Genomic DNA, 23,656 nt, shown 5'->3' with positions numbered 1-23,656 from the left:
GCAAGGAGCAAACAGGAGTGTGTCCCAGGAGTTCCTCGCAGAGTCCGTGTAAGATGATGAGCTTCTATGACGGGACTGACCCAGAGAAGGAATTGAGGGCTTCTGCATTGGCAACCGCCTGGCTCCATGAGCATCCAAGGGGGTGAGCCATGCTTATTCAGGGCCCTGCACCCCGGGCCTCAGGAGCAACTCTGCTTCTCCCTTGCCTCAATTTCCCCCTACTCTTGATAATGGAGAATGCTAGACACATGCCGGGCTCCTAACAACCACCTCAGGAAGTGTGTGCCAAGCCCTCAAAAGGGCAAGAGGTAGCAAGTGCCAGGGTGCTTAAAGGATGTAGGCTTCAGGAGAGACACACATCCAAAACATCCATCAGCCCCAGTGCCAATGAGTGTCGAGGATGAGCTGCCAGGGAGAACTATGCCCGGAACTGGCCCAGCCACTGGTTGCTTCTCCAGGGCACAGAAAACTTGGCATCCTTAGGAGCAGTGAAAACACTTAACTCTGCTGGAACAACATCAACAGTCAGATGTTCAAAGTCGCAGCCAAGAGCTAAGCAAACCTCTCTCCATCCACTATGCCCTTGCCAGCCTCAAGGTCAGAAGAGGCAAGCCACGGCTCCTACCCCCACTGAAACTGCTCTGTCCTGCTCTTGGAGCCCACTGCCAACTCAGTCCCATGTTCTGACTCCAGAATGGGACAGATGGGGACCAGGCTGGGCCAGGGCTGCCAGCCTGGGTGCGTGCTCCCAAGCTTGGGACCAATTCAGCTGGCGACCGGCCAGCCCCGTCAGTTAATCAACAGCTCTGGTGAAGCATGCCCTATCATGGCCAGCCTGTGCCTGTCCAGGAAGCCAGAACATCCATCCCCAGTGACCACCATCCTCCATCCCCCTTCACATACACCCTGATGTAGCAAGGGCTCCAGAGGTTCTTCCTAAGAAAGACTGATCACAGGGAACTGAAATAGCCTCTCAGGGACCCAAAAGAGACTGAACGCACACTCCCTGGTGCCTCTACCTCATTTTCTGGGGAAAGCTGACAAGCCTGATGACCCTCGGGCCCTCCCTGGGTGGTCCTGAGGTCTCTGCCTCCCACCTATTCCCCAAACCCAAACCGTCCCATCCCAGATGGATGACCCCCAAGGCCAGGTTGGGCACTCACCAGATTTGGAGTAGAGCACCAGCACATTATTCCGGGTCCTGAGAAGTTTTTTCAAGTCCTTGGGGTCAGAAATTCTCTCGATGAGTGAGGAGACCTTTGTGGAGGACAGCCACATTGGCAGGACCACCTGGGGATCGAGAGGCCAAGGACCATGAGCCCCAGCTTCCTGCCAGGCCCAAGGAAGAATGGGTGCCCACAGACACACCGCCTAGAACACCCTTTACTTCAGAGGCAGAAGGGCACACCAACCCTTCTCAGGACACTGCACCAACTTTTCCACCTTATCCCCTCCCCAAATCACCAACAACCCTCCCCCAGGACACTGCCCAGCCCATTCCCAGTCTCCAACTCGCCACTCCTCTTCAGGCCCTTTTACAGAGCTGTATGAGCTGCATACTACACAAGCAGGCTGCATGGATGCACTAGTCACCTACTCAATCCAGGCCCCTCTGGGAAGTCAGTGTCTGTACCCCACACTGCACCCCAACACCACACACCAGGGAAATGTGAAAACTCCATCCCACCAGAAGCACTGAAGCACAAAGCCACAGAAAAGTAAGATCACTTCTCATATTTAGGTTGGGAATGGAAGGTTTTCAGCTTTTCCCACTCGGCCAATGATCTCAGGAGGCCAGCCAACAAGAAACGAGCAATTCTTCCCAGATAACCCGGAGACCAGCCTTGGATACTGGAGGCCCCAAGCACCTCTGCAGGCACAAGGAGGGGTGGGCTGGAAGCAGGCTGGGGAGGAGGTGTGTTAAAAGTCTGAGTCAGGAACAGTCACACAGCAGATCCCCTCACCCAGCCCACATAGCTAGCCAGCAGCCCCTTGCCTAGCTGGCAGAAAACACGGGGCTACTATATGGAGAGACTAAGAAAAGCTCTGCTGGGAGACACCAGGCAGACAGCAGAAGTATGGCCCTGAGAGAAAACAAGGGGATTAAGGGAAAGTCTACAAACTGAAACTTGAGACACCCATCCCCCTGAACCCCCACTTCCCTGACATCTCCCCTCCGTTTTCCAGAATGCTGCCAGTCTTATTCCCCCAGGCAGGAGATTACAGAATTTTTCTCTGTGGAAACTGAGAAGCACAAGAAAAACAGCCTAAAGATGGTGATTTGGAGATCCTCCAATGAAACAACTGAGTTCCCATGAAATGCCCACTGTGAGGCCCTCTCAGTAAACAGGCGCCCTCTACCTCCTGCTCACGCTCAGTCTCCAGTCCCTCTACCTCCTGCTCACGCTCAGTCTCCAGTCCCTCTACCTCCTGCTCACGCTCAGTCTCCAGTCCCTCTACCTCCTGCTCACGCTCAGTCTCCAGTCCCTCTACCTCCTGCTCACGCTCAGTCTCCAGTCCCTCTACCTCCTGCTCACGCTCAGTCTCCAGTCCCTCTACCTCCTGCTCACGCTCAGTCTCCAGTCCCTCTACCTCCTGCTCACGCTCAGTCTCCAGTCCCTCTACCTCCTGCTCACGCTCAGTCTCCAGTCCCTCTACCTCCTGCTCACGCTCAGTCTCCAGTCCCTCTACCTCCTGCTCACGCTCAGTCTCCAGTCCCTCTACCTCCTGCTCACGCTCAGTCTCCAGTCCCTCTACCTCCTGCTCACACTCAGTCTCCAGTGCACGTGCCAGTGCCTTGCTATTCAATACAGACAACCCAAGGTCCCCAGATACTTGAGGAAAGCCCTCAACACAAAAGACAGGGATGAAAACGAACTAAAAAAGGATGACATCTAGAAGAAAAAGAACGGAAAACAGCAAAACTATGATTATTATTCTCAGAGAAATGAAATGCTGCATCCGTAAAACAAGAATAGAATGTGGGGTGCCTGGGTGGCTCAGTCGTTAAGCGTCTGCCTTCGGCTCAGGTCATGATCCCAGGGTCCTGGGATCGAGCCCCACATCGGGCTCCCTGCTCAGCAGGGAGCCTGCTTCTCCCTCTCCCTCTGCCCCTGCTCTTGCTTGTGCTCTCTCTCTCTGTCAAATAAATTTTAAAAATTAAATTAAAAAAAAGAATAAAATGCTACAAGAAAGGAATAGTCAAAGAGGATCAGGAAAAATTCTTGGAAAGTAAAACTCTCACAGAACTAAAAAATTTCAATACAGTTGAATGTAAAATTTTAAAAAACTCCTAGAAAATAAAACATAAAATCAAGAAATAAAAAATAGAAGAAAAAGGTAAGAAAAATAAGAAAATGGATCCATTAAGTGCAAGAGCCAAATTAAAGTAACCCCAGAAAAAGAAATAAACAGAGGAAAAGAAACTTTCAAAAAAAAAAAAAAGTACTTCAAGAAAATACCCCAGACTTAAAGAATGTAAGTCTCCAGTCGAGAAGTTCCCACACAATGAACAAAAAAAGACTCTCACCAAAGTACATCTCCGAAAACTTTCAGAACACTGCTGACAAAGAGGAGATTCTGAAAGTCTCAAAGAAAAAAAACCCACCACATACAAAAAGATCAGGTGTCAAAATTGGCCTAAGACTGCTCATCAGCATAGCGGAGGACAATGAAGCGTTGCCTTCATGACTCTCGTGCAACACGATCACCAACTGGAATTCTATATCCAGCCAAACTATCTGTCAGTTGTGAGTACAGATTTACTTAGGCTTAAGAGCTCAGATGTGAAAAACTTACCACCAATACACCCTTTCTAGGGAAAATACTGGAAGTGATGCTCCAGCAAAACAAATGAGTAAAAAAATCAGAAAGACATGGAACCTAGGAAACAAAGGATCCCACAAAGAGAGGCAAGGAGAATTACCATGTTGATGGTGAACAGGAGTCCACGACATATACCCTGTAGTCTACAGAGCAACCAGCCCATAATGGAGCAAGGACAAAGAGCTATGGATGAATGTGGTCAATAAAAGGAGGCAACTGTAGATGATCTGATATGCTTGATTGTACTGATCAGTTAAACAATCCGACCAAAGTAACATAGCTAATAAGTAACAGGGCCAGAACCTGAACCTTAGTCTATTTGACCTGATGCCCTCTCAGTCCATTGCCTCTTTGCAGCCAGAAGTCTTGAGCTGCAGCTGAGCTCTACCACTCAGTAGCTAAGATGCCTAGCCAACATCACTCAACCTTCTACGGCTTAGTGCCTTGCATCTGACATGGAAATAATGATACCTCCCTAGTGGAACTGCTGTGAGGATGAAATGGGGTAACTTACTGAACATGCTTTATAAATCATAAAGCACTCCAACGGTATCAGTTACCATAAATTTTAATACGATGTTCCATCTCCGCAGAGTACAAGATAGAAATGTGGCCATATTCTAGTGTTTCTGAATATAATCTGCCATTGGAATGCAAATGTTCCTTCTCCCCAGGGTAAAACTATCCAGGAGGAGGAGCTGAGGATCCCTCATTCTGCCCTGCCAGAGCTGGGTACAATACCCAAGGACCCACTGCCCTTACGTAACCCACCTTGAGAGCTCACCAAAAAGTTCATTCCATTATATTATTACATGTTATTCTCCTGTTCTCAGGGAGCTAATGGACTTCAGACTAAAAAGTCCATAGCTCAATGCACATAATTGAAGGAAAAAAAGAAAATAATCTGTTGGAAAAACACACTGATGTTGCTCCAGTTTTAATCCTCAGATAATATGGTCAGTCAGGAAAAACAACTGCCCTTGCCCAGTGCCTCGGTACTTTGACCTGTAGACCAGCCCTCCTGAGACTGGCAGGCACCTACACTTCTGGAACTGGGGAGAAAGGAAGGGGAAAGGAGCGAGGCTGGGCCCAGTGCCCACCTGCCCGTACAGTGCAGTGACATGCCCTTGGGCCACTGACAGCAAAGTGTCTACAGCAGAAACCTCAAGCATCAAGTCTTCAGCTTCCTTTCCATCAAACCCAGTTAATCCCTTAGATCGGCCACCCTCACAGTAACCGAACCACTTTCCAGCCAGCCACCAAAGCCTCTGGCCCAACGTTCACCCTCACACAGCAGAGAACTTAAGCTTGCAATAAGGAATGCACTGAGCAAACTGACTGCTTGCACACTATCACCCAGTATGATGCAATGGTTCAACTGGGCACTGCCCGCGGCCACCCTGGTTTACAACTCCCTATGGAGGTGTCTCCTTCCCCCCTGCGCCCATCCCTACCCCAACCCTAGACTGACTAAGGGCCCTGGAGGGCAGGGCCCAGCACAGTGCCTGGCCCCTTGAAAGCCCCCAGGAAGTGTCTGCTCAGCATCATAACCATGACATATCACACTGGTTACCACACTGCTGACCTCTACAGAGGTCACCCACTAGGAGCATGTCATAAAGTGAGTCCGTGGCAGCTCTTGGGAGACCTGGGAGGGACCACCGAAAGCAGACAGACAACAGCGCAGTGATCGTCTGGATTCAAGTGTCGTGGGAGAGTGTGGGTGGAGCCAACCCGGGGGTCTGGAAAGCCTGGCTCAAGAGCCTCCTCTGGCCATGCCCTTAGACTGGGCAGCCACCAGGGAGGCTGGGGGTGGAAGAACCAGCTGGGTGGCTGCCCAAGGGGAAAGAAATGGGTCTAGCCAAGAGCCTCAGAGGGAAACAAGAGAACTCAGTGAGTATTCCTATGTAAGCAAGGAAGGAAGAGAGAAGAGGCTAAAATGATTCCAAGGGTTCTGGGCTAGGTGTGCGGAATGAAAGCCAAAATGGAAGAACTGAGCAGCAATGGCAGAAAGGCTCTGGTCTTCTGTTGAGGAAGGTGGTGGATAATAAGCTCAGGTGTGGACATGCGGACAGTACAGGCACCCTCCAGGCTGGAGAGTGAGCCCTGAGGCCAGTGAAGGCTCCAGGGTCAGCGTTCGGAGGGAGAAGGCAAGGGAAAAGCTCAGTTGCGGGGCGGAAGAAGGATCGGGAGGAAGGTCAGGAAGGAGAAGGTGGGAAGTGCTGCATCAACACAGACCAGGGAGGAGACACACAGAAAAGCGGGCGAGGGATCTGCAGGCAAGGCCATGGCGAAGTCCCCAGGGACATAACGAGCGAACCCTAGCAGCATGCGGGGAGGGCGGCTGGAAGCCAAGCTGCCCGGCAGAGAAAGCACACCCAGCCTGGGAGCTGGAGTGACAACAGGCAGCAGCAGAGGTGGCCCAGCCAGTCAGGAGAAGGATGGGCGGTCTCCACTGCGGAGGGACGCGTGTGGGCACGGGAGAGCAGGACTGGCCTAGAGAGGCAGGATGAGGAGATTTGGGAGCAAGAGAGAAAACAGTCGGGAGAGCCAGATCCTGGGGCACCAGAAGGCTTGGTGTGCTAAGAGCTAAGATGGCAGGCTTGGCATCGCTGAGAGGGGGAAGGATGAAAGGCCCCTTGGTGCCTGGCCTCAGACGGACTATCCCCTTAGCTCACAACCACGGGGCGGCCAGAAGAACAGCCCTTTCCTCCCTCCCCTAAGCCTTTCCTCCAGCCACTTAACATTCTCCCTTCTCCTCCACGTCCATCTATTTTAACCTTTGCAGTGTGCACGCTCCTTCCTTTCCTTAAGATGCAGCTCCAGTGAGCCTCGGATCGCCTTGCCAAGCACCTTCCTGCAGACTTCCTAAGTGACAACCCACAAACCCTGATAACAACAAGAATAAAATGTTAATGATGCACACACTCTCTGCTTTGTCAAGCCCTCAGCGGGGAGTGGGCAGCGTTTGAGAAGCCAGCCACCTTCCCAGCCCAGCCATGGAACTGTCCCTGGGTATGGCAGCCTCTTTACATTCTAAGTCACTAGCTTTGGTGTTAGAGGAGAGAAAAAAAATATCCCCTTTGTCCACCATCCAAACTCCTTCTGACCTTTCCCAATGATTGCTTTCTTTCTGCTCACCAACCCTCAGCTTTAACAGTATTTACATCAGGTCTGAGCTGCCCCATGGGCTGGGTTGAGGCCCATAACGCTTCCCGCCCCCACACCCCATGCACAGCAGACCACTGCCGGGAAGGACGGCTGCCCCTGTTTCTGCTGCCAGGGAATCCAGGCCCCCAATGCCACCTCCAACCCCATCACAGTGCATACCCCCTCAGAACACCAGGCCCCTCCATCAGAGCCGCCTCCGCCCTCCGCCCCAGCCCCTCTTCCGAGCGCAGGAGCCCCTGCCCCACCTCCACCACAGCTGGAAGCAATGTGTCCTCTCATCTTCCAGATGCCCCGAGTGCTCTCCTGCCCAGCCCATATCAGGGCCAGCCTAGAAGCCCGCCCTCATCCTCCCCCTTTGAGCAATTCCCACCCCTCAGACACCAGGGAAAGAGCACTGCTTCTGGAGCCAAACAGACCTGGGGTCAAACCCAGGCACCATCATTTACATGACCTCAGATGTTAGCAGCCCTCTCGGGGTGGCATCTCCCCACCCGTAAAGTGGGGAGGATAGTACTGATACCTCCCTTATGAGGCTGGCTGAGGATTAAATGAGGGGGAGAAAGTACATAGAGAACCTGACATAATGCTTGGCATACAGAAGTACATAATAATCATAATTACCTTTATTAGTACTACTAGTGAGATAAATCACAGATAGAGCAAGAACAGTGAAACGGGCACCACCTCTTCTTCTCCAGGGCCCTGGCTGCAATCAGGCAAAACAGCACATCCAGGCAGGAAGGAGGGTGCACGTACACACATTCAGGATATAAAACCTGAAATAATCACCCATCCGCATGGCAACCCAGACCAAGAGGCCACACAGCACATGTACAACGCTCCTTGCAGATTTCATGCCCATTTGCCCCTCACCAAACCCAACAAGTGGGGACTAGCCTCATTCCACAGAAAAGGAAATTGAGGCTCAGAGGTTATATCACTTACCAAGATCACACAGTAGGTAAGTGGCAGAGCTAGGACTAGACCTCGGGTCTCCTAGCTCCTGGCCAGAGGCAGTCTATTTCTCTCAACCCCACAAGCTCCCTGGACCCAAGCGGAAAAGGAGCACCTCCTTCCCAGGCAGGGGCCTTCAAAGAGGCTGGAAAAGCCCCAAACTTCCAGAATCCCATGGCAAGAAGGGATTTCTAACCCTCTGCTTCCTGCAAGCCCACAGTGCCCTGTTGTCTGCCCCAGTTCTCAGGATGCTGGGGCAACTGGCCCAGATGCGCTGTTAATCAGAGCTCGTGTACAGGACTATGCCCCTTTCCAGCTCCTTCTCTCCCTCTCTAACACACGGCACACATAAGCTCATCTCTTTTCTTTTTTTAAAGATTTTTTTCCTTGAAAAAAAATTTTTTTAAATAAAGATATTTTTCCTTGAAAAAAAAATTTTAAAAATAAAGATTTTATTGCTTTATTTGAGAGAGAGAGAACGAGAAACAGCATGAGAGGGGAGAGGGTCAGAGGGAGAAGCAGGCTCCCCGCCGAGCAGGGAGCCTGATGCAGGGCTCGATCTCAGGACCCTGGGATCATGACCTGAGCCGAAGGCAGTCGCTCAACCAACTGAGCCACCCAGGCGCCCCAAGCTCATCTCTTTTCACCTAACCTCCCCCACCATCCCCACCTGACTAACGAGATAAAGAGTGGTACAATTCTAGAAAATAATAGGGAGAACACTCCTTGCCACATTACACCCTCGGCTTGAAAAAGCTCCAGATCTCCGGGGTGCACGCCAGCACCCTCACGTTCTCTGTAGCTGGGGAGGCTGGTGTTACAGATTCACTTTTCAATGCAGACCACGAAACCAGAGGTATTCAATTATGTAAAAGCAGCTTGCTAAAGGAGGAGGATTTGAAGACAGAAGTTTAGTATTTAGGAAAAAGGGTGGAGGTGGGACTTGACCTTTTTTGCTCTGTCACCTGAAAAAAGATACCCTTCTTATGTTGGGAGCTGTGAAGAAACCGGTTTAATTTAGTGTAACCCACATTTTGCTCAAAATAGTTTTCAAATGTCAGAATCTAAAAGTCTAGACTCTTAAGAAGCTGGTGGTAAAGGGATCCAGGAAAAATGTTAAAAACAGATGACCTGAACCCAAGGTCAGAGAACTCAAACTGGCTGAGAATTTAGAGCTGGAGGTTCGGGGGAAACAGCCAGAAACCCAAGTTGTACCTGGCTTTATTGACTGGTTGTGTGACCTTGGACAAGTCCTCTCTCTTCTCTAAGTTTCTGTAAAACGAAGGGGCCTGAAGTGATTTTTCCAAAGCACTTTGCAACTGTGACATTTTGGTAAATCCATCCTCATGACCATTACCAGAGAAGTACTGCAAGGTAATTACACCTTGTGAAAAAAACTGCTGCATTTCTCTGAATATGTGGCCACCCACATTAAAAGCCACTCCTTTCAGTCTCCCTTGCAGCAAGTGTGGCTATATAACTAAATTCTGGTCCCTAGAATATAAGCAGAAGTGTTATGTGCAACTTTTAGGAACTGTTCCTGATAGACATCTGGGTCTTAGTCCCCTCCTCCCCCTGCCAGATGGAATCGGGACAAGATGGCTGGAACTCAAGCAGCCACCTTCAGACAACGGGGAGAATGGACCTGTTAAAGATGTACAGTAGTAAGATAGAAGGTACCTGGGTCCCTGACCCACAGGGGTATATACTGGCCCTAGAACACTGCTTTCTAGGCTTCAACATGAGTGAAATATATGATCTTTGTAAGGTACTATCATTCTGGGTGTTCTGGCACACATACAAATAGATCTTGAGCACCTACTGGAACAAAAGCTTAAACTAGAAAGAAATATTAACACCTGCTCCAGTTGGAATATTTCAAAGTGTGTAAGGCATTAAATCATGTGTTATACTTCAGATAAATTGCTATAAGGAAGGAGACAGAGGGACTATCAAAGGCTTGATCTACTGTGTTCTTCCCAATTACCCGAGCTTCACTATGCCTGTTCTCATCAGGTGTCTTTGTCACTTGGTGACAACTACCCACAAATGAAAGGAAAATTAGCTAGTAGCTCTCCAGTTTCCCTGCAACCTCAGCCCTTTACTACTAAGGCGGGGGGGGGGGGGGGGGGAGGGGGGGCGGGGCACTGCAGGAGACCAAAAGGCCTTGCAGTTCCCAGGCTTGAACTGGGCTGGTTGGTTTCCCTGATACAGGACTCCTCTCCACATTCCTGCCATCTGCAGCCTCCAGGTAGCCCTCCAGAGCCAAGGATTCAAAACGCTGGAGGCTGTTCAATGTAGTGGGCCCAAAAGGCTGTGAGAACTAAATATTTATATGTCCATGTACTCCACACTACCATCTAATCCGGGATAGCTTCGGTCATTAGAAAGCATAAACTCCCCCCCTCTCCCAGGCCACTCTAGCAGCCCACCACACTCTGAAGGTGGTAAACACGTTCCTTCTTAGGATTCTGTAAGTGAAATACCTCAGTTCCTCACCTGTGCCCTCAAGTCCCTCGCTGTCCTGAATGATCTACCTTAGACACAGCTGTGCTCATGACTCTCAGAGCTATCCCAGGCTGGCAGCAGACTTTTAGAGCTTGGAAAGAATAATGTGCTATATTACTAGAATTTATTTTGGGAAATAAATACCTCTGCTTTCATAATTCAAAATACAGGAAATTAATCTCAACACAAATCTTGACTGGTGGGTCACAGTTAAGAAAAAAGCTGAGACACATCATTAATGAATCTCTTAAATTACGGCGCCCAAATGTCATACAGGGCTGGCAAAAGTACAATTCTTTTGGAAAGCTATTTGGCACAATTTATCAGTATCTTAAAAGTGTTTATGCTCCTTGACTTGGTAATTCCACTTTTGGGACTCTGTCCTGAGGAAATTAGCAGAGGTTCTGACCAATGACTCATAGGGTCCTACTCGTAAGAGTCAAAAATTGTAAACAACCTAAATATTCAAGAGCAGGGGAATGGTTATTTAGAGGAAACCACTCAACAGAATAACACAGCTATTTAGATGATGTTTTCAAAGACCGCACAATGAAAAAATACTTGTTTTAATATTAAGTATTAAAAAATAAAATTCAGGGAGGCACCTGGGTGGCTCAGTCAGTTAAGGGTCTGCCTTCGGCTCAGGTCGTGATCCCAGGGTCCTGGGATGGAGCCCCCGTGTTGGACTCCCTGCTCAGTGGGGAGTCTGCTTCTCCTTCTCCCTCTGCCGCTCCCCACCACTGGTGTGTGGGCACTTGCTCTCTCAAATACAGAAATAAAAATTTTTTTAAAATAAAAAAATTAAATTAAAAACAATTCAAATGTACATGGTATGATTATAACCATACACAAAATTATGCTCAGAAAGACTGGAAGAAAAAATGCACCAAAGTAAAACTCTGTCCTTGGATAGATTTTATTCTTCTTTCCTTTTACCTATTTTTCTCAGTCACCATAATATGCACGTCCAATTTAAATCTTTAAAGAAAAAAGAAATTATCATCATTTGGACACCAACATGGAAATGATTAACAATCTCAAAGTATCACCCCACAAGCAAATATAACTTCAGAGGGGAGAAGCCTGGCAGAAACGTCCTTAACTAACGGACAAATGCTAGCGACACTAATGGTTAATGGGTAAAATTGACATCATATGCCTCCAGACAGAACGCACTGAATGGAAACATCATCAAAATTCCAGTTGAGGGGAGCCTGGGTGGCTCAGTCGGTGAAGCGTCTGTCTTCGGCTCAGATCATGATCTCAGGGTCCTGGGATCGAGCCCCGCATTGGGCTCCCTGCTCAGTGGGGAGCCTGCTTCTCCCTCTCCCTCTGTATACCACTCTGCCTACTTGTGCTCTCTCTCTCTCTCTGTCAAATAAATAAATAAAATCTTAAAAAAAAAAAAGTTGAAGGACATTCTTAGAAATTATCAAGGTCACAAAAGACAAAGACTGAGAAACTGGTCCAGATTACAGGAAACTAAAGAGATAGGACAATTAAATTCAACGTGTGATTCTGAACTGGGTTCTGAGCCAAATGCCACATTCCTGATTGTGATCATTGTACTGTGGTTATGTAAGAGAATATCCTTGCCTTTTAGGAAATACTGAAGTATTCAGGGGGCAAAGGAGCATCATGTCTCTGAACTTTATAAATGTTGAGGGAGAATGTGATAGAACAAATGTGATAAAATGTTAATATGTGTGGAATCTGGGTAAAGAGCAGATGGGAATCCTTTGTATTCTTCTTGCAACTCTGTAAGTCTGAAATTAGTTAGAAAAAAAAAAAAGCTTACCTAAAAAAAGAAAAAAAAAAAGATGCCCAGAACACAACCAGATACTGTCCCCACCTCTTCCTGAAACCCTCAGCAGGCCAGCCAGCACGCACTAGTGGTACTTTCCCATGTAAGGAGAGTGCTGATCTGCCCTTCTTCCCTTCCCGCTGACTCTACTCCTCTGCTTACCTGACACTGTAGTTTTTTATAGGATCTATTATATGAAATCTGCAAAGCACTCTGCATGCAGCACATACCTAGAATGGCTTTGATGAGAGAGAGAGAGAGAGAGAGAAATATAAAAGAACATCCATTTTTAAATATGGGTAATTTATGCCCCTTAATAAGGCAAATTTTAAGCATCTGTCACCAACCACCATGGCTAAATGGCACTCTTTGCCAGGAATGAAGGCCTCACCACAAACCAAGTTTGGGAATTTCACCACTCATCCTTCCCAACGTGCAAATGTCTACCCAGCAGCCTTTGAAATTAAAACAAGCACCGTGAGTCCCTGAATGGGGTGTGTGTCTGTGTGTCAGACACACAGAGAGGGCCTGGCCCTGAGCTGTGCACCCCTGACTAGCTGCAGCTGAGGAGCTAAATGTGCTTATTAAAAAAGAGAGAGAGAGATGGGAAAGCACTGGCAAGGAACAGAACCCAAGAGCGAATTCTTCAGTCCCCAAATCCAGGGCCCAGGGATGAGCCCCTGATCATGAGAATCCTCCAAGTACAGAGTGCCTACTCTGGGACCAGGAGCAGCTAAGCAATCCACATGCCTATCTCATTTAATTATCTTGGCAAGAGAACTCAGTAGGTCCTTTTGGTATACCTATTTTATAGGTAAGGAAACTGAGACGAGGAGGAGCTAAGAAACTTGCTGAACATCACACAGCAAATAGGTGAGAGCGCAGTGACGCAGAGCCCAGTCTCACAGGCTCGGGTGCTCCGGCTGGAGCACGGAGACCACAGATTCCTGGAGCCACACACACCACACTGCTCGCTCTTCTAAATACAAAGCCTGGTACATTTCTTCTGTGTTGCTTGCTTTAAAAGCTACACCTTCCATGTGGGCCACGCAGTACAGGGCTCCTCCCTTGCGTTCCCCACAGCATGTGGCTGTCAACAAGGGACAATTCAGGGGCAGGACAACTGATCCGAGAGCTTATAAAAACAGGTTTTCTTATCCTGAGATTGCAACTGCAGTGCATTTAACCAGGACTTAAGTCCCTAAAGCTTTTAACGTTTTGAAAAACCTCTTCGAGAGCCAAGAGGGCTTTGGGCCGCCTGCCAGCCTGGTGTGCTAGGCCTGCTGACAAGGAGAGCTGGTTGGGGGAACAGTGGATCAGGCAGCAGGGAGGGAGGGAGGGCAGGTAAATTCCCCACTCCGGTAATCCAACTCTGCCTCAAAGCTCAGTTAATTGATAAGAAAATAACAATTCACGACCCATGGTGTACATCCATGCTTTTACATACGTTCTCTCTCTCAGTCCTCTAATGTTGAGGGTTTAAACCAGTGTTTCCCCCCCACTTCAAGCGTCAACCCATGAGCCGAGTCACAAAATCAGTTCAGTGGATTACCACCAGCATTTTAAAAATGACATTAACTAGAAAACCTCAGTATGTACCGTAAATAGCAAGACCAAGTGTTCAGTAAAACATTTATATCTTTTGTATTTATGTACATATATACTTGGCTATAATGTAAAATGTACAGTTGTATTTGCAGCAGTCGCAGTAAAAATACTTGAAAAACTGTCATAAACAATCTGCATGGGAGGTCGTGCTATCCCCACTTTAGAGACATGAAAACTGAGGCTCACAGAAGCGAAGGGACAGCCCTCAGGGGAAGCCTAAGACTTGCTTGACTTCTGAGCGTGCAAGTTAACGTGAACATTTCCCACTGGTATCCCTCAAGCCCTCTTGGCTCCCATGAGCTCCACCCAAAACAAGACTGGAGAGACCAGCAAGTCCGCCTTCCCCTCCGGTGCAGCCATCAAGCGCGACCAACTGAAAAGAGCTGCAGCGACAACCTGATCCATCTTCCCCTGCTACCTGCTTGCCCACAGTTCCCCACACGCCTTCAGAGGAAAGGAGAGCAGTGCATGCTCCAGCCCAGTGCCACCTCACAGCGTCCCCAGTGTACATGGGCCGTGACACGGGAGAGCGTGTGCCACACCACTCAGCCCAGAGCCATGGCCTTGGCTGGCAAAACACTAGGCACAAAAACTTGTAAATCTGCCTGCTTTGTAGGCACAACAGCTCTAAGTATAGGTTTTTTAGAAATAGACTCCTGAGCCATATCCTTGAAGAACATCATCCCACAGATCCGGGGAGGCTGGGAATCCAACTGTACACGTATCCCCTTGAACGGGATTTGGATCCACAGCCAGCCTGGGAAACCTCTGCCACCCACCCATCTTTGGGCTCCACGTCACTCCGCTCTCCTTCACAGCCAGAATTTTCCATCTCCGCTCAGCCCCCACCCATTCCTCAGCCCCCTCAGATCTTCCCCTATCACCACACCAAGAAGACGCTGAGCGAGGACTTGCAGTGACTTCCACACGGATAACCCTACAGGCATGTCCTGTTCTCCTGTGCCTCATCTTCTTGAACCCCAGTGGGACACTCCTGGCCTCCCTCCTACCTCTCCAGCCACGCCTCCTATCTTCTTTGCAATCCTTTCTCCCCCCAGCCTTTAAGTGTTGAAGTTCCTCAGGCCCCCATTGCTCCACCTTATCTTTCCTCTCTATACTCTCCATGGGGGTCTCACCCACCTCCAGAGGAGCACCCCTAAATTAACATGTCCAGCTCAGACCTCCCTCTTCGGCACCATATCCTCACATCCTGCTTACTCAGTGCTTCTTAAACTGGGGTCACATAGACTTCTCAAATGCTAAAAACCTAAATCTCATACAAATAGATATTGAGCCTCTTTCAAAGTGTTATTGAGCTCTTAATAAGGGACCCACTAAAATAGTTACATCAAAAAAGGATATAACGGGGTGCCTGGGTGGCTCAGTCAGTTAAGCGTCTGCCTTCCGCTCAGGTCATGATCCCAGGGTCCTGGGATCACATCGGGCTCCCAGCTCAGCGGGGAGCCTGCTTCTCCCTCTCCCTCTGCCTCTCCCCCTGCCTGTGCTCTGTCTCTCTCTCTCTCAAATGAATAAATAAAATCTTTAAAAAAAAAAAAAAAGACTTAAAAAATATGTCAAAAAAAGAAGTTATAAGAAACTAATATGCATATAGTTCATGGAGGGGGAAAAAGAATCCTGTTAGAAGACTGCTAAATTCGATATAAAACTGGTTAATGTCCTGCAAGGCAATCACCTCCGGGTCTCTCTTCTCTACCAAAGAGAAATCATTTGCATCGTATCTACCTGTAGAGTATGGGTCCTAAAGAATAATAAACAAAGGTATATTTCCTAGAGCACCAGGTGGCCCTTAGGTGGCCTTCTTACACAATGCTCTAGTATGACATTAAAAAGACACTAAATCAGCTTTTCTTTCCAAGTTTTGGGATAATTCTTCTTTACACTGAGGTCTGTGAACTTGGGTGGGGAAAAGTTATGTTTATTTTCACTAAGCTCTAAATGAAATTTAGCCTTACCTTTATTACAAATGTAGGTAACAAACTACAGAAGCACTAGCGAGTGTCTGTGACTTTGCCACCAGCAGAAATCATATGTATTTTTTTGCCCTTATCCCCCAGAAACCACATTTTTCTCATAACAAAAGGTGCAGATATCTTGAAACACTGTTTATGCTCATCACTAAATATTACAGAAAATACCAAACCTGCCATTAGATCTTCCTAAATGATGCATTTATGAATATAAGTATTATTTTTATCATATACTTGTTATAATATTTTGATAACTGTATTTCAGTATCATTGTTTTGCTTTGTAATCTTATGCATTGTTTTATACATTTAAAAACATTATTCTAAGAAAGGGTCTGTCCATAAGTCCTCAGAGAAGCCTTTCCTGACTAACCCTGCATTAAAGTTAGGGACCTGTGTTACACATTCTTTTATCACCTTATATTTCCTCTTTCCAGCACTTTACTACCTGAATTAATAAATTAGTGGCTCTCCCACTAGGCAATGGGAGGAAGGGATGGTGTCCATCTTATTTATCATTATGTCCCTACTGCCTCAGCATGGTATATCTGACTCGTAAGACTGTCAAGAAATATCTGTTTAAAAAAAAAGAAAAAAGAAAGACCTGTGGGATGAATGAACATCTGTGACACGGTAGCATGCAGATGCTTGTCCACATTCCTTAGAGATACAGAGCATGTACCATACTCTGCCCAGGACCTAGCAAAGTCAGACCCCTTGACAAAAGCAAACTCACTTGTTCTTCACAAGCCTGCCCTACTTGGCCCCAACAATAGAACTTTCCAGCCAACCCCACTTCTAGGCTCAGAGACTAGATTTCCTCTATGTTTCAGCCCCAGCAGAGGGCCCTCAATCTAGATCTCCATTAATACCTTCTAAAGCAAGGATTAAAGCATCTGCTCATAAGTTAAAGGCATCTGCTCAAGCCAAAGGGCTGGAGGGGGGAGTGGACACTCTACCCCGACCTCAGACAGCTACAATGAAGTGAGGCACAGGCTTGCCATCAGACCATCTGGGAACAGAGTGCATGTTAAACTGGGGGCTCAGGATGACCCTGGAGAATAAAACACACCAAAAGGGTATTCTAAACCTACAGTCCATCTGAGTGTATTTAACCCCCCACCACATGATTGCAAAGCTAATATTCAGAAGCAGTTTCACCAACATAAAACATGTGGAAATGCTTTGCAAACTCTAAAGCCCTCTACAAATGTGCCGAGTGTTGTGTAATTCTCGTCAGCAGATCAACTGGGTAGCCAGAGGCTCTTTTCAGTGCTGCAGGATGCACCAGGCAGCCCAGCAATGGGTGGGCATCACTGCTCCTCCCTTCTCCCACTGGGACCTAAGATGCTAGGTAGGGGGAGGGTGGGAGTCAAAGAAACCATGGAAGTCCTAGTAACATAAGAGAACTTAGGCTCCTTACACCCCATGCATCACTCTCTGACCCGCCGTCACTTAGGCTCCAAAACCTGCCACCACCCCCAAATGAGACACGAGAGCCCCAGAGAACAAAACCACAAAGCTGGGGCAAACCCTCCAGGGAGACAGTGTGGAGTAACATTCTCAAGAGAGGATCCACTTTCAGAAGAAAGGGGAGAGAAACACAGAGCACCTAAATCTTCATCCCCTCGGTGGCCCCCGCCCCCTCATCCAGAGGCTCTGCAGAGACCCACTGGGAGAGACAGAAAGTCCAGAGCCCAGAGGAACTGTGATGGGGAGAGTCCCAGCAGTCCCCCCAACGCCCAGCCTGAAGCCTCTGCTCACACCCCCTCTAGCCCCCTACTGCCTTCCAACTGGCTTCCCCAGCACCTCTCCTTCAACTTGAGGTAATCGCCATGGCTCCCATTTACTGGGCCCTCCCGCAGGCCGGCACTGTGCTGGGTGCTTCCTGTATTATCTCGGATGCTTTCAAAGAGGCAAATGGGTATCAATAGCACCACTAACAAGCAAGAAAATGGAGGCAGGGCCCAAGGTCACACAGCTCCTGAGTGTCAGGCTGGCTAAAAACCCATATTCTATCCACGGCATCACACTTGACTTTATCTCCTAGATAACAGAGAAGAAAGTATTGTTCTGGGAAAATTAATCCAGTCTCTTCCACTCCAACCCAAGCCTACACCGTGGACTGACTGCTCTTGTTATTAGAAGAGCAGCTCGCATCATGTCTCTCCATTACCTACAGAAGCAAGTCCCCAAAGCTTTGCCAGTCATGTAAGGTTCTTTACAATCCACTTTTCCAATCTTATTCGCCGTCCCCAGACTCAAATCTTTCCTTCCACCCAGCCTGGCCCATAACTCCTCACTGCCCGTATTTCTGTCTCAGACAGTTTCCTTTCTCTGCCTGCAACACTGGTTCATGGACTGGGGACGACTGTGTGCCAGGGCCCAGGCTAGGTGCTGGGGACACAATGGACAGAACGGGGAGGACACCCCCCCACTCCCAATCTCAGAGCTCAGAGTCAACCCTCGTTGTGAGGCATGAGCTAGGCCCCTTCTCTGTGACTAGGTGCCCCTCGGCCCAAAACCCTAGTGCTCAGTGTCTGCCACCAACTCATTCCTCCAACTCATGTGTCACCTCTGTTTTAAAACTTCCTCTGTAATGTGTTTATTTCTGTGGGAAAAGTGCACTCCAGGTTCCAAACAGCATTATAAATGGCAATTAGGTCCCCAGGCCAGCCCACAAAAGCCTATTAAATATATAATGGTGTAGAACCTAAATATGTGTACATTAAAAGCTCTGCGGGAGAGACCAGGAACGAACATCTCCTGCTTCCTGCACCCCCCACCCCCACCGTCCCACCAGGTGCCGAGCGTCAAGGCACAGACAAGGGCAGAGGCCAGACCAGTGACTGCGGAAGAGGGAAGCAGGTGGAAGACGGGGGACTGGGATGGCAGAGATGGAGCAGGAAGAAACCTGATTTATAATTCAGGAGCCTGGCACCAATCCCAGCTCTGCCTTACAAACACAGTGGCCTTGAGACCCTTCCCTCTCAAAGCCTCACTTTTCTAAAATGAAAGAGCTGAGTTACATCATTAGTTCTCAACCAACTGAGCTGGGTGACTTTGCGTCCTCTCCAGCTCCGACAAGTCTCCATTCTGAGGACTGGAGGTAGACTACACCACAAGCAGCGAGGATGGTCTGGGGAAGGGGCAGCCGCAGAGAGAAGCTGAGCTGGGCAGCAGGAAGGGGCAGTCGGCCGCAGGGGCACGGGCAGGACAGCACAGCCTCTCCAGGCCGAGGGCAGAGACACGCAGCCGGGAGGGAGGGGCTAGAACCACCTTGTCCCAAGAGTTGACTGTGACTCTTTTCATCCCCATATTTTTGTGGAAGGCTGAGAGGCCGGCCCCAAAGGAACATTTTTTCCTTTATTAACTTTTCTGATCAAAAACTAATACATACTCATACAGAAAACTTGGGGAAACAGGAAAAAAAAAAGCACAAGCAAAGAAGTAAACAAACGGGGCGCCTGGGTGGCTCAGTCAGTTAAGCGTCTGCCTTCGGCTCAGGTCATGATCCCAGCATCCTGGAATCAAGCCCAGCATCGGGCTCCTTGCTCAGCAGGAAGCCTGCTTCTCCCTCTTCCACTCGCCTTGCTTGTGTTCCCCTCTCTCGCTGTGTTTCTCTGTCAAATAAATAAAAATCTTTAAAAAAAATAAACATTTAAAAAAAAAGAAGTAAACAAACATCCCCCACAGCTGTGCCTTCCTGAACAATCGCTGTTGACATCATCCAAAATTCCTCAACCACTTATGTAGCTATCTTCAGCCACCCTGGGATTCATGTTGTACCCTGCTTCTCCCCTAATTATCACACTCAAGCACTTTTCCACATCCCTAGATAGTCTTCATAAGCATCATAAAATATTTTGATAATCATGGCATTCTAGTAAATATAAACATTCTTTATAAACATCACTTTCCATGGCATGGACAGGACCAAAAGTTATTTAAACCATGCCGTTATTGTTGAGCATTTAAGCCATTTCCAAATTTTTGCTACTGTAAAAAATGTGGTAGGTATGTATCACTGTCCATGAATCTCTGTAGACCCCTTTATACTGCTTCATGTCCCTTGGGTCACAGCCTAGTGCTCTGCACATATCGGCTCTCAGTAAATATTGAGTGAACAAGGAAACCCAATACACTCCCAGGACCTGGGGAGCCCTTATCAGATGGACATAGAGTTTAAATTTACAGAGGCCCACCCTGGTATCCACCAGCCACTCAGCACTGAGACTGCACCAATGACACCTGCTGAGCTGAGCTAGGGTGTGGGGAAAGGACAATGTCAATTTCATGCTGCAGATTCCCAGCTCCAGTGCTCTGGGCAAACCTACCCACCCTTCTGTAACTTCAGGTGGAGGGCATCAGCAGACCTCAAAGGCCTTCCTGGCTCCCCCACACTCCCTCCAGACTGTACAACCCACTGCCTCAAGAAAGCCAGGGCTGACCTTCCTGCCAAATTAATGTGCGGCCCCCCTTCAATGGAGGCTCCCAGGCCTTTGGGTATTAGTGCTCACTGTCCTGTCTTTATTTGCTCACAGGACTGACTCCTCTGCCCAAACCAGGGCAGCACCATGGAGGGTAGGGACAATCTGTGCTTTGCTCTCCATCCAAAATCCAATCCAGTGCCAAACAATGTGGTTGATAAATAAATATTTGCTGAATGAAACTTCTTCCCAGATTCCCAAGCCCTGTATTTTTACAGGAGGCGGGGAGGGGGAGAAGAAAAGAGGAAAGCAGGACCCCCTAAAACAAGCCAAGTGCAAAGACCTGATAAGGGCTCCCGCTGGAGCTGGCCCCCTCTGCCCAGTTCTGCAGTACCACCTGGCCTAGAGACCAGCCCAGGCCAGCTGGCTCCGGAAAACAGAATGCAAAACAGATGATCCACACACAGACGCAGGTGAAGGGACACTGTCCCACTCCAGACTAGTTCTCTCCCAGAGGGAGAAAGGTCAGAGCTAGGGGACAGGGAGCTTCCTTTCCCACCCACATCCAGACAACCAGAAAAGACAGGGCCACTCCTCACTGGTGATCTGGAGGGTATCTGGAGATGGAAGGCAGGGTATCTGGAGATGGAAGTGTTTAAAGTAACTAAATCCACACTCCAGTTTTCCTCCTTATGTTGCCCAGCATCCTTGCCACACCCAAAAGAAAAAAAACTGCAAAATCTGGGCTGGAGAGGGTGCTAGCAGCAGAAAGTTTTTCCCTGGAACTTCAGGCAAAAAAGAAAAAAAGGAACCAAGATTGTCCTAAAACAAGGGAGACCAGAAATTATGGAGACATGTGGAAACAGGCCACATTATCCCATCACACACCCACAGTAACACCACCACCAAACCCGGAGAGCCCAGGGCACTGTGGCCACACACATTCTGGCCACTTCTAGGGATGCCCTGGAGCCACCCCCACCCCCAACCCCCGCCCTTCCAAGTGCAGCAAACTCCTCTCAGAGTCCACCACTCCCAGCACACTGGCCCACCCGTCTTTCACTCTTGTATGATGGTGCAATTCACAGAACTTCCTCCATCCGACCCCCCCCCCCATGGCCTTGTGAGGGGGGTGCCTTTACCGTCCCCATTTCAAGGATGAGGAGACTAAGTCAGATATATTAAATGATACTCCGTGTCACAAACTAGAAAGTGGCTGAGGTAAGAGCCAACGGCAGTTGGGTGTAGGAGCAGACCTCCTCCGCGGACCCCACCCAGCCCGCCCAGGGTGCCTGCAGGCGGGGGCCCAGGCGGTGACCGGCAGTTGCCCGGCTGCTCAGGGTGGAAACCAAGAACAAGGTGGCCCTAAAGCAAGGTTTCCGGCAGTGCAGGTATAAAGCACCCCCATGCCACCCCGCACTCACACAGGTGCAGGGCCCAGAGTCTGGGCGCGGCGCACCCCGCAATCCGCGGTTGTCCCGCCCTAGGCGGCGGCTGCCCCCTGACTTGTACCCCCGCAAAGTTGTGCCCGCGGCGCAAGCATGCAGCGCGGCTCCCTCCAACCCCTGAGCCCTGGAGCCCTCCGCCGGGAGGGCACAGGGGCCGCCCCGCTGCCTCCCCCACAGCCACCGGGTCCCCGCCTGCCCCGCACGCCCCCACCCCGGGACTTGGAGGCTTCTTCCCGCACGCCCCGCGAGGGCCGGGAGCACGGAGCGCGGACCCCAACGCGGGGCGCACATGCCGCCCCCGCCCGGACCCCAGCTCCGCAGCCTCACCGAGATCGCCAGCAGCAGCAGCCATGCCCGCGCGACCCGCGCCATCCCTGCCGCCGCTGCCTACGGCGGGCTCCGCTCTCCTCAGGCTCCCGCGCCCGCAGCTCCGTCAGGTCCAACAAGCCACGGCCACTTCCCAGCCTCTCCCCGCCTCCGAGTTCCTGGTGCCACGTCTGCCAAAGCATGCGCACCAGGCTGGGAGAGGCGGCCGGGAAGAGGTGCTTGCTGGGAGTCGTAGTTTGCTGCAAGGCTGGGCTGGGGGCCTCTAGCGTGGACTTGGCCCTAAGGGCACAGAGGCGCATGAGTGGAGCCCGAAATGGCAAGGTCAGCCAGTAAGGGAAGGCAATTGATTTGCAGGGCTAAGGCTGTGCCTGAAGTTTCAGAAACAAGACCTCATTCAACTCACAAAAGTCAGTTTCATTTTCCCCACATTGATGATGAAGAGGCAGCCCAGAGAATTTAAGTAATTTGACCGAAATCACACGGTTTGCAAAAGGGAGAATCCAGCGCTGCTTGTGGAGGGTAGGAAAAGCTCACACCTAACCTGTCTTTTGTTCATTCAGAAATACTTTATTGAGCTACTGGAAAAGAGTTTGGCAGTTCCTCAAAAAGTTAAACGTGGATTACCATATGACCTAAAAATATACGTAAAAGAATTGGAAATAGGTATTCAAACAAATGTTTGTACACAAATGTTCCTAGCATCATTATTCACAATAGCCAAGAGTTTTCCAACTCAAGTGTCCATTGAGGGATTAATGGTTAGCAAAATATGGTACATCCATACAGTGGTATATTACTCAGGCATAAAAAGCAAGTACTGATATGGGCTATAATGTGGATGAACCTAGAATATATTATTTATTGCAATATTATGCTAAGAAAGAAGCCAGACACAAAAGATTGCATATTGTATGATTACATTTATATGAAATATCCAGAAATAGGTAAATCCATAGGGACAGAAAGCAGATTAGAGATTGCCTAGGGCTGGTGGGGAGGAGGGTTTGTGAAGTGAATGCTCACTGGGTACAGGATCTCCTTTGAGGGTGATAAAAATATTTTGGAAAGAGGTAATGGTTGGACAAGATTGCGAATGTACTAAACGCCACTGAATTCTCCATTTTAAAATAGTTACTTTTATGTTATGTGAATTTTACCTCAATAAAAAATTCAAAAAACCCCCACAAAACTCTATTGGGACATCTGGATGGCTCAGTCGGTTAAGCATCTGCCTTTGACTCAGGTCATCATCCCAGGGTCCTGGGATCAGTCCTGCATTGGGCTCCTTGCTCAGCAGGGAGTCTGCTTCTCCCTCTGCCTGCCGCTTCCCCTGTTTGGGCTCTTTCTCTCTCTGTCAAATAAATAAATAAATAAAATCTTAAAAAAAAAACCTCTATTGAACTCATTCCATGTGCTAAAACATTCTTGCATGCAGTTATTCATTCAAAAATGTTCATTGAACATCTACTACATCCTGAGGTTCAAGATATACCGTAGTGAGATGGACGAGGAAGTGCACAGACTGGGCTTAGTAGGTTATAGGTGAAAGATCTTTGCTTACTGTCTAGAGGTTCAAAGCTCAAAACCTAGAAGT

At 48.9% G+C, this 23,656-nt stretch overlaps 1 protein-coding gene across 1 annotated transcript in view; it reads right to left on the bottom strand.

Moving 5' to 3' along the window:
* Window positions 1–22,235, bottom strand: part of PDIA5 (protein disulfide isomerase family A member 5) — an 89,408-nt gene extending 67,173 nt beyond the window's left edge. The window contains exons 1-2 of the mRNA XM_078066724.1: window positions 22,063–22,235; window positions 1,164–1,290 (exon numbers count right to left, since the gene is read on the bottom strand). Coding sequence (XP_077922850.1) covers window positions 1,164–1,290; window positions 22,063–22,107 — 172 coding nt within the window. The 5' untranslated portion in view covers window positions 22,108–22,235. The remainder of the gene's footprint in view (window positions 1–1,163; window positions 1,291–22,062) is intronic.
* Window positions 22,236–23,656: the final 1,421 nt, after the last annotated feature.

This window comes from Halichoerus grypus, chromosome 1 (assembly GCF_964656455.1).
Source record: "Halichoerus grypus chromosome 1, mHalGry1.hap1.1, whole genome shotgun sequence".
Taxonomy (NCBI): Eukaryota; Metazoa; Chordata; class Mammalia; order Carnivora; family Phocidae; genus Halichoerus; species Halichoerus grypus.
Note: the sequence above shows the minus strand (reverse complement) of the source record. Positions and strands in the feature narration are given on the sequence as shown.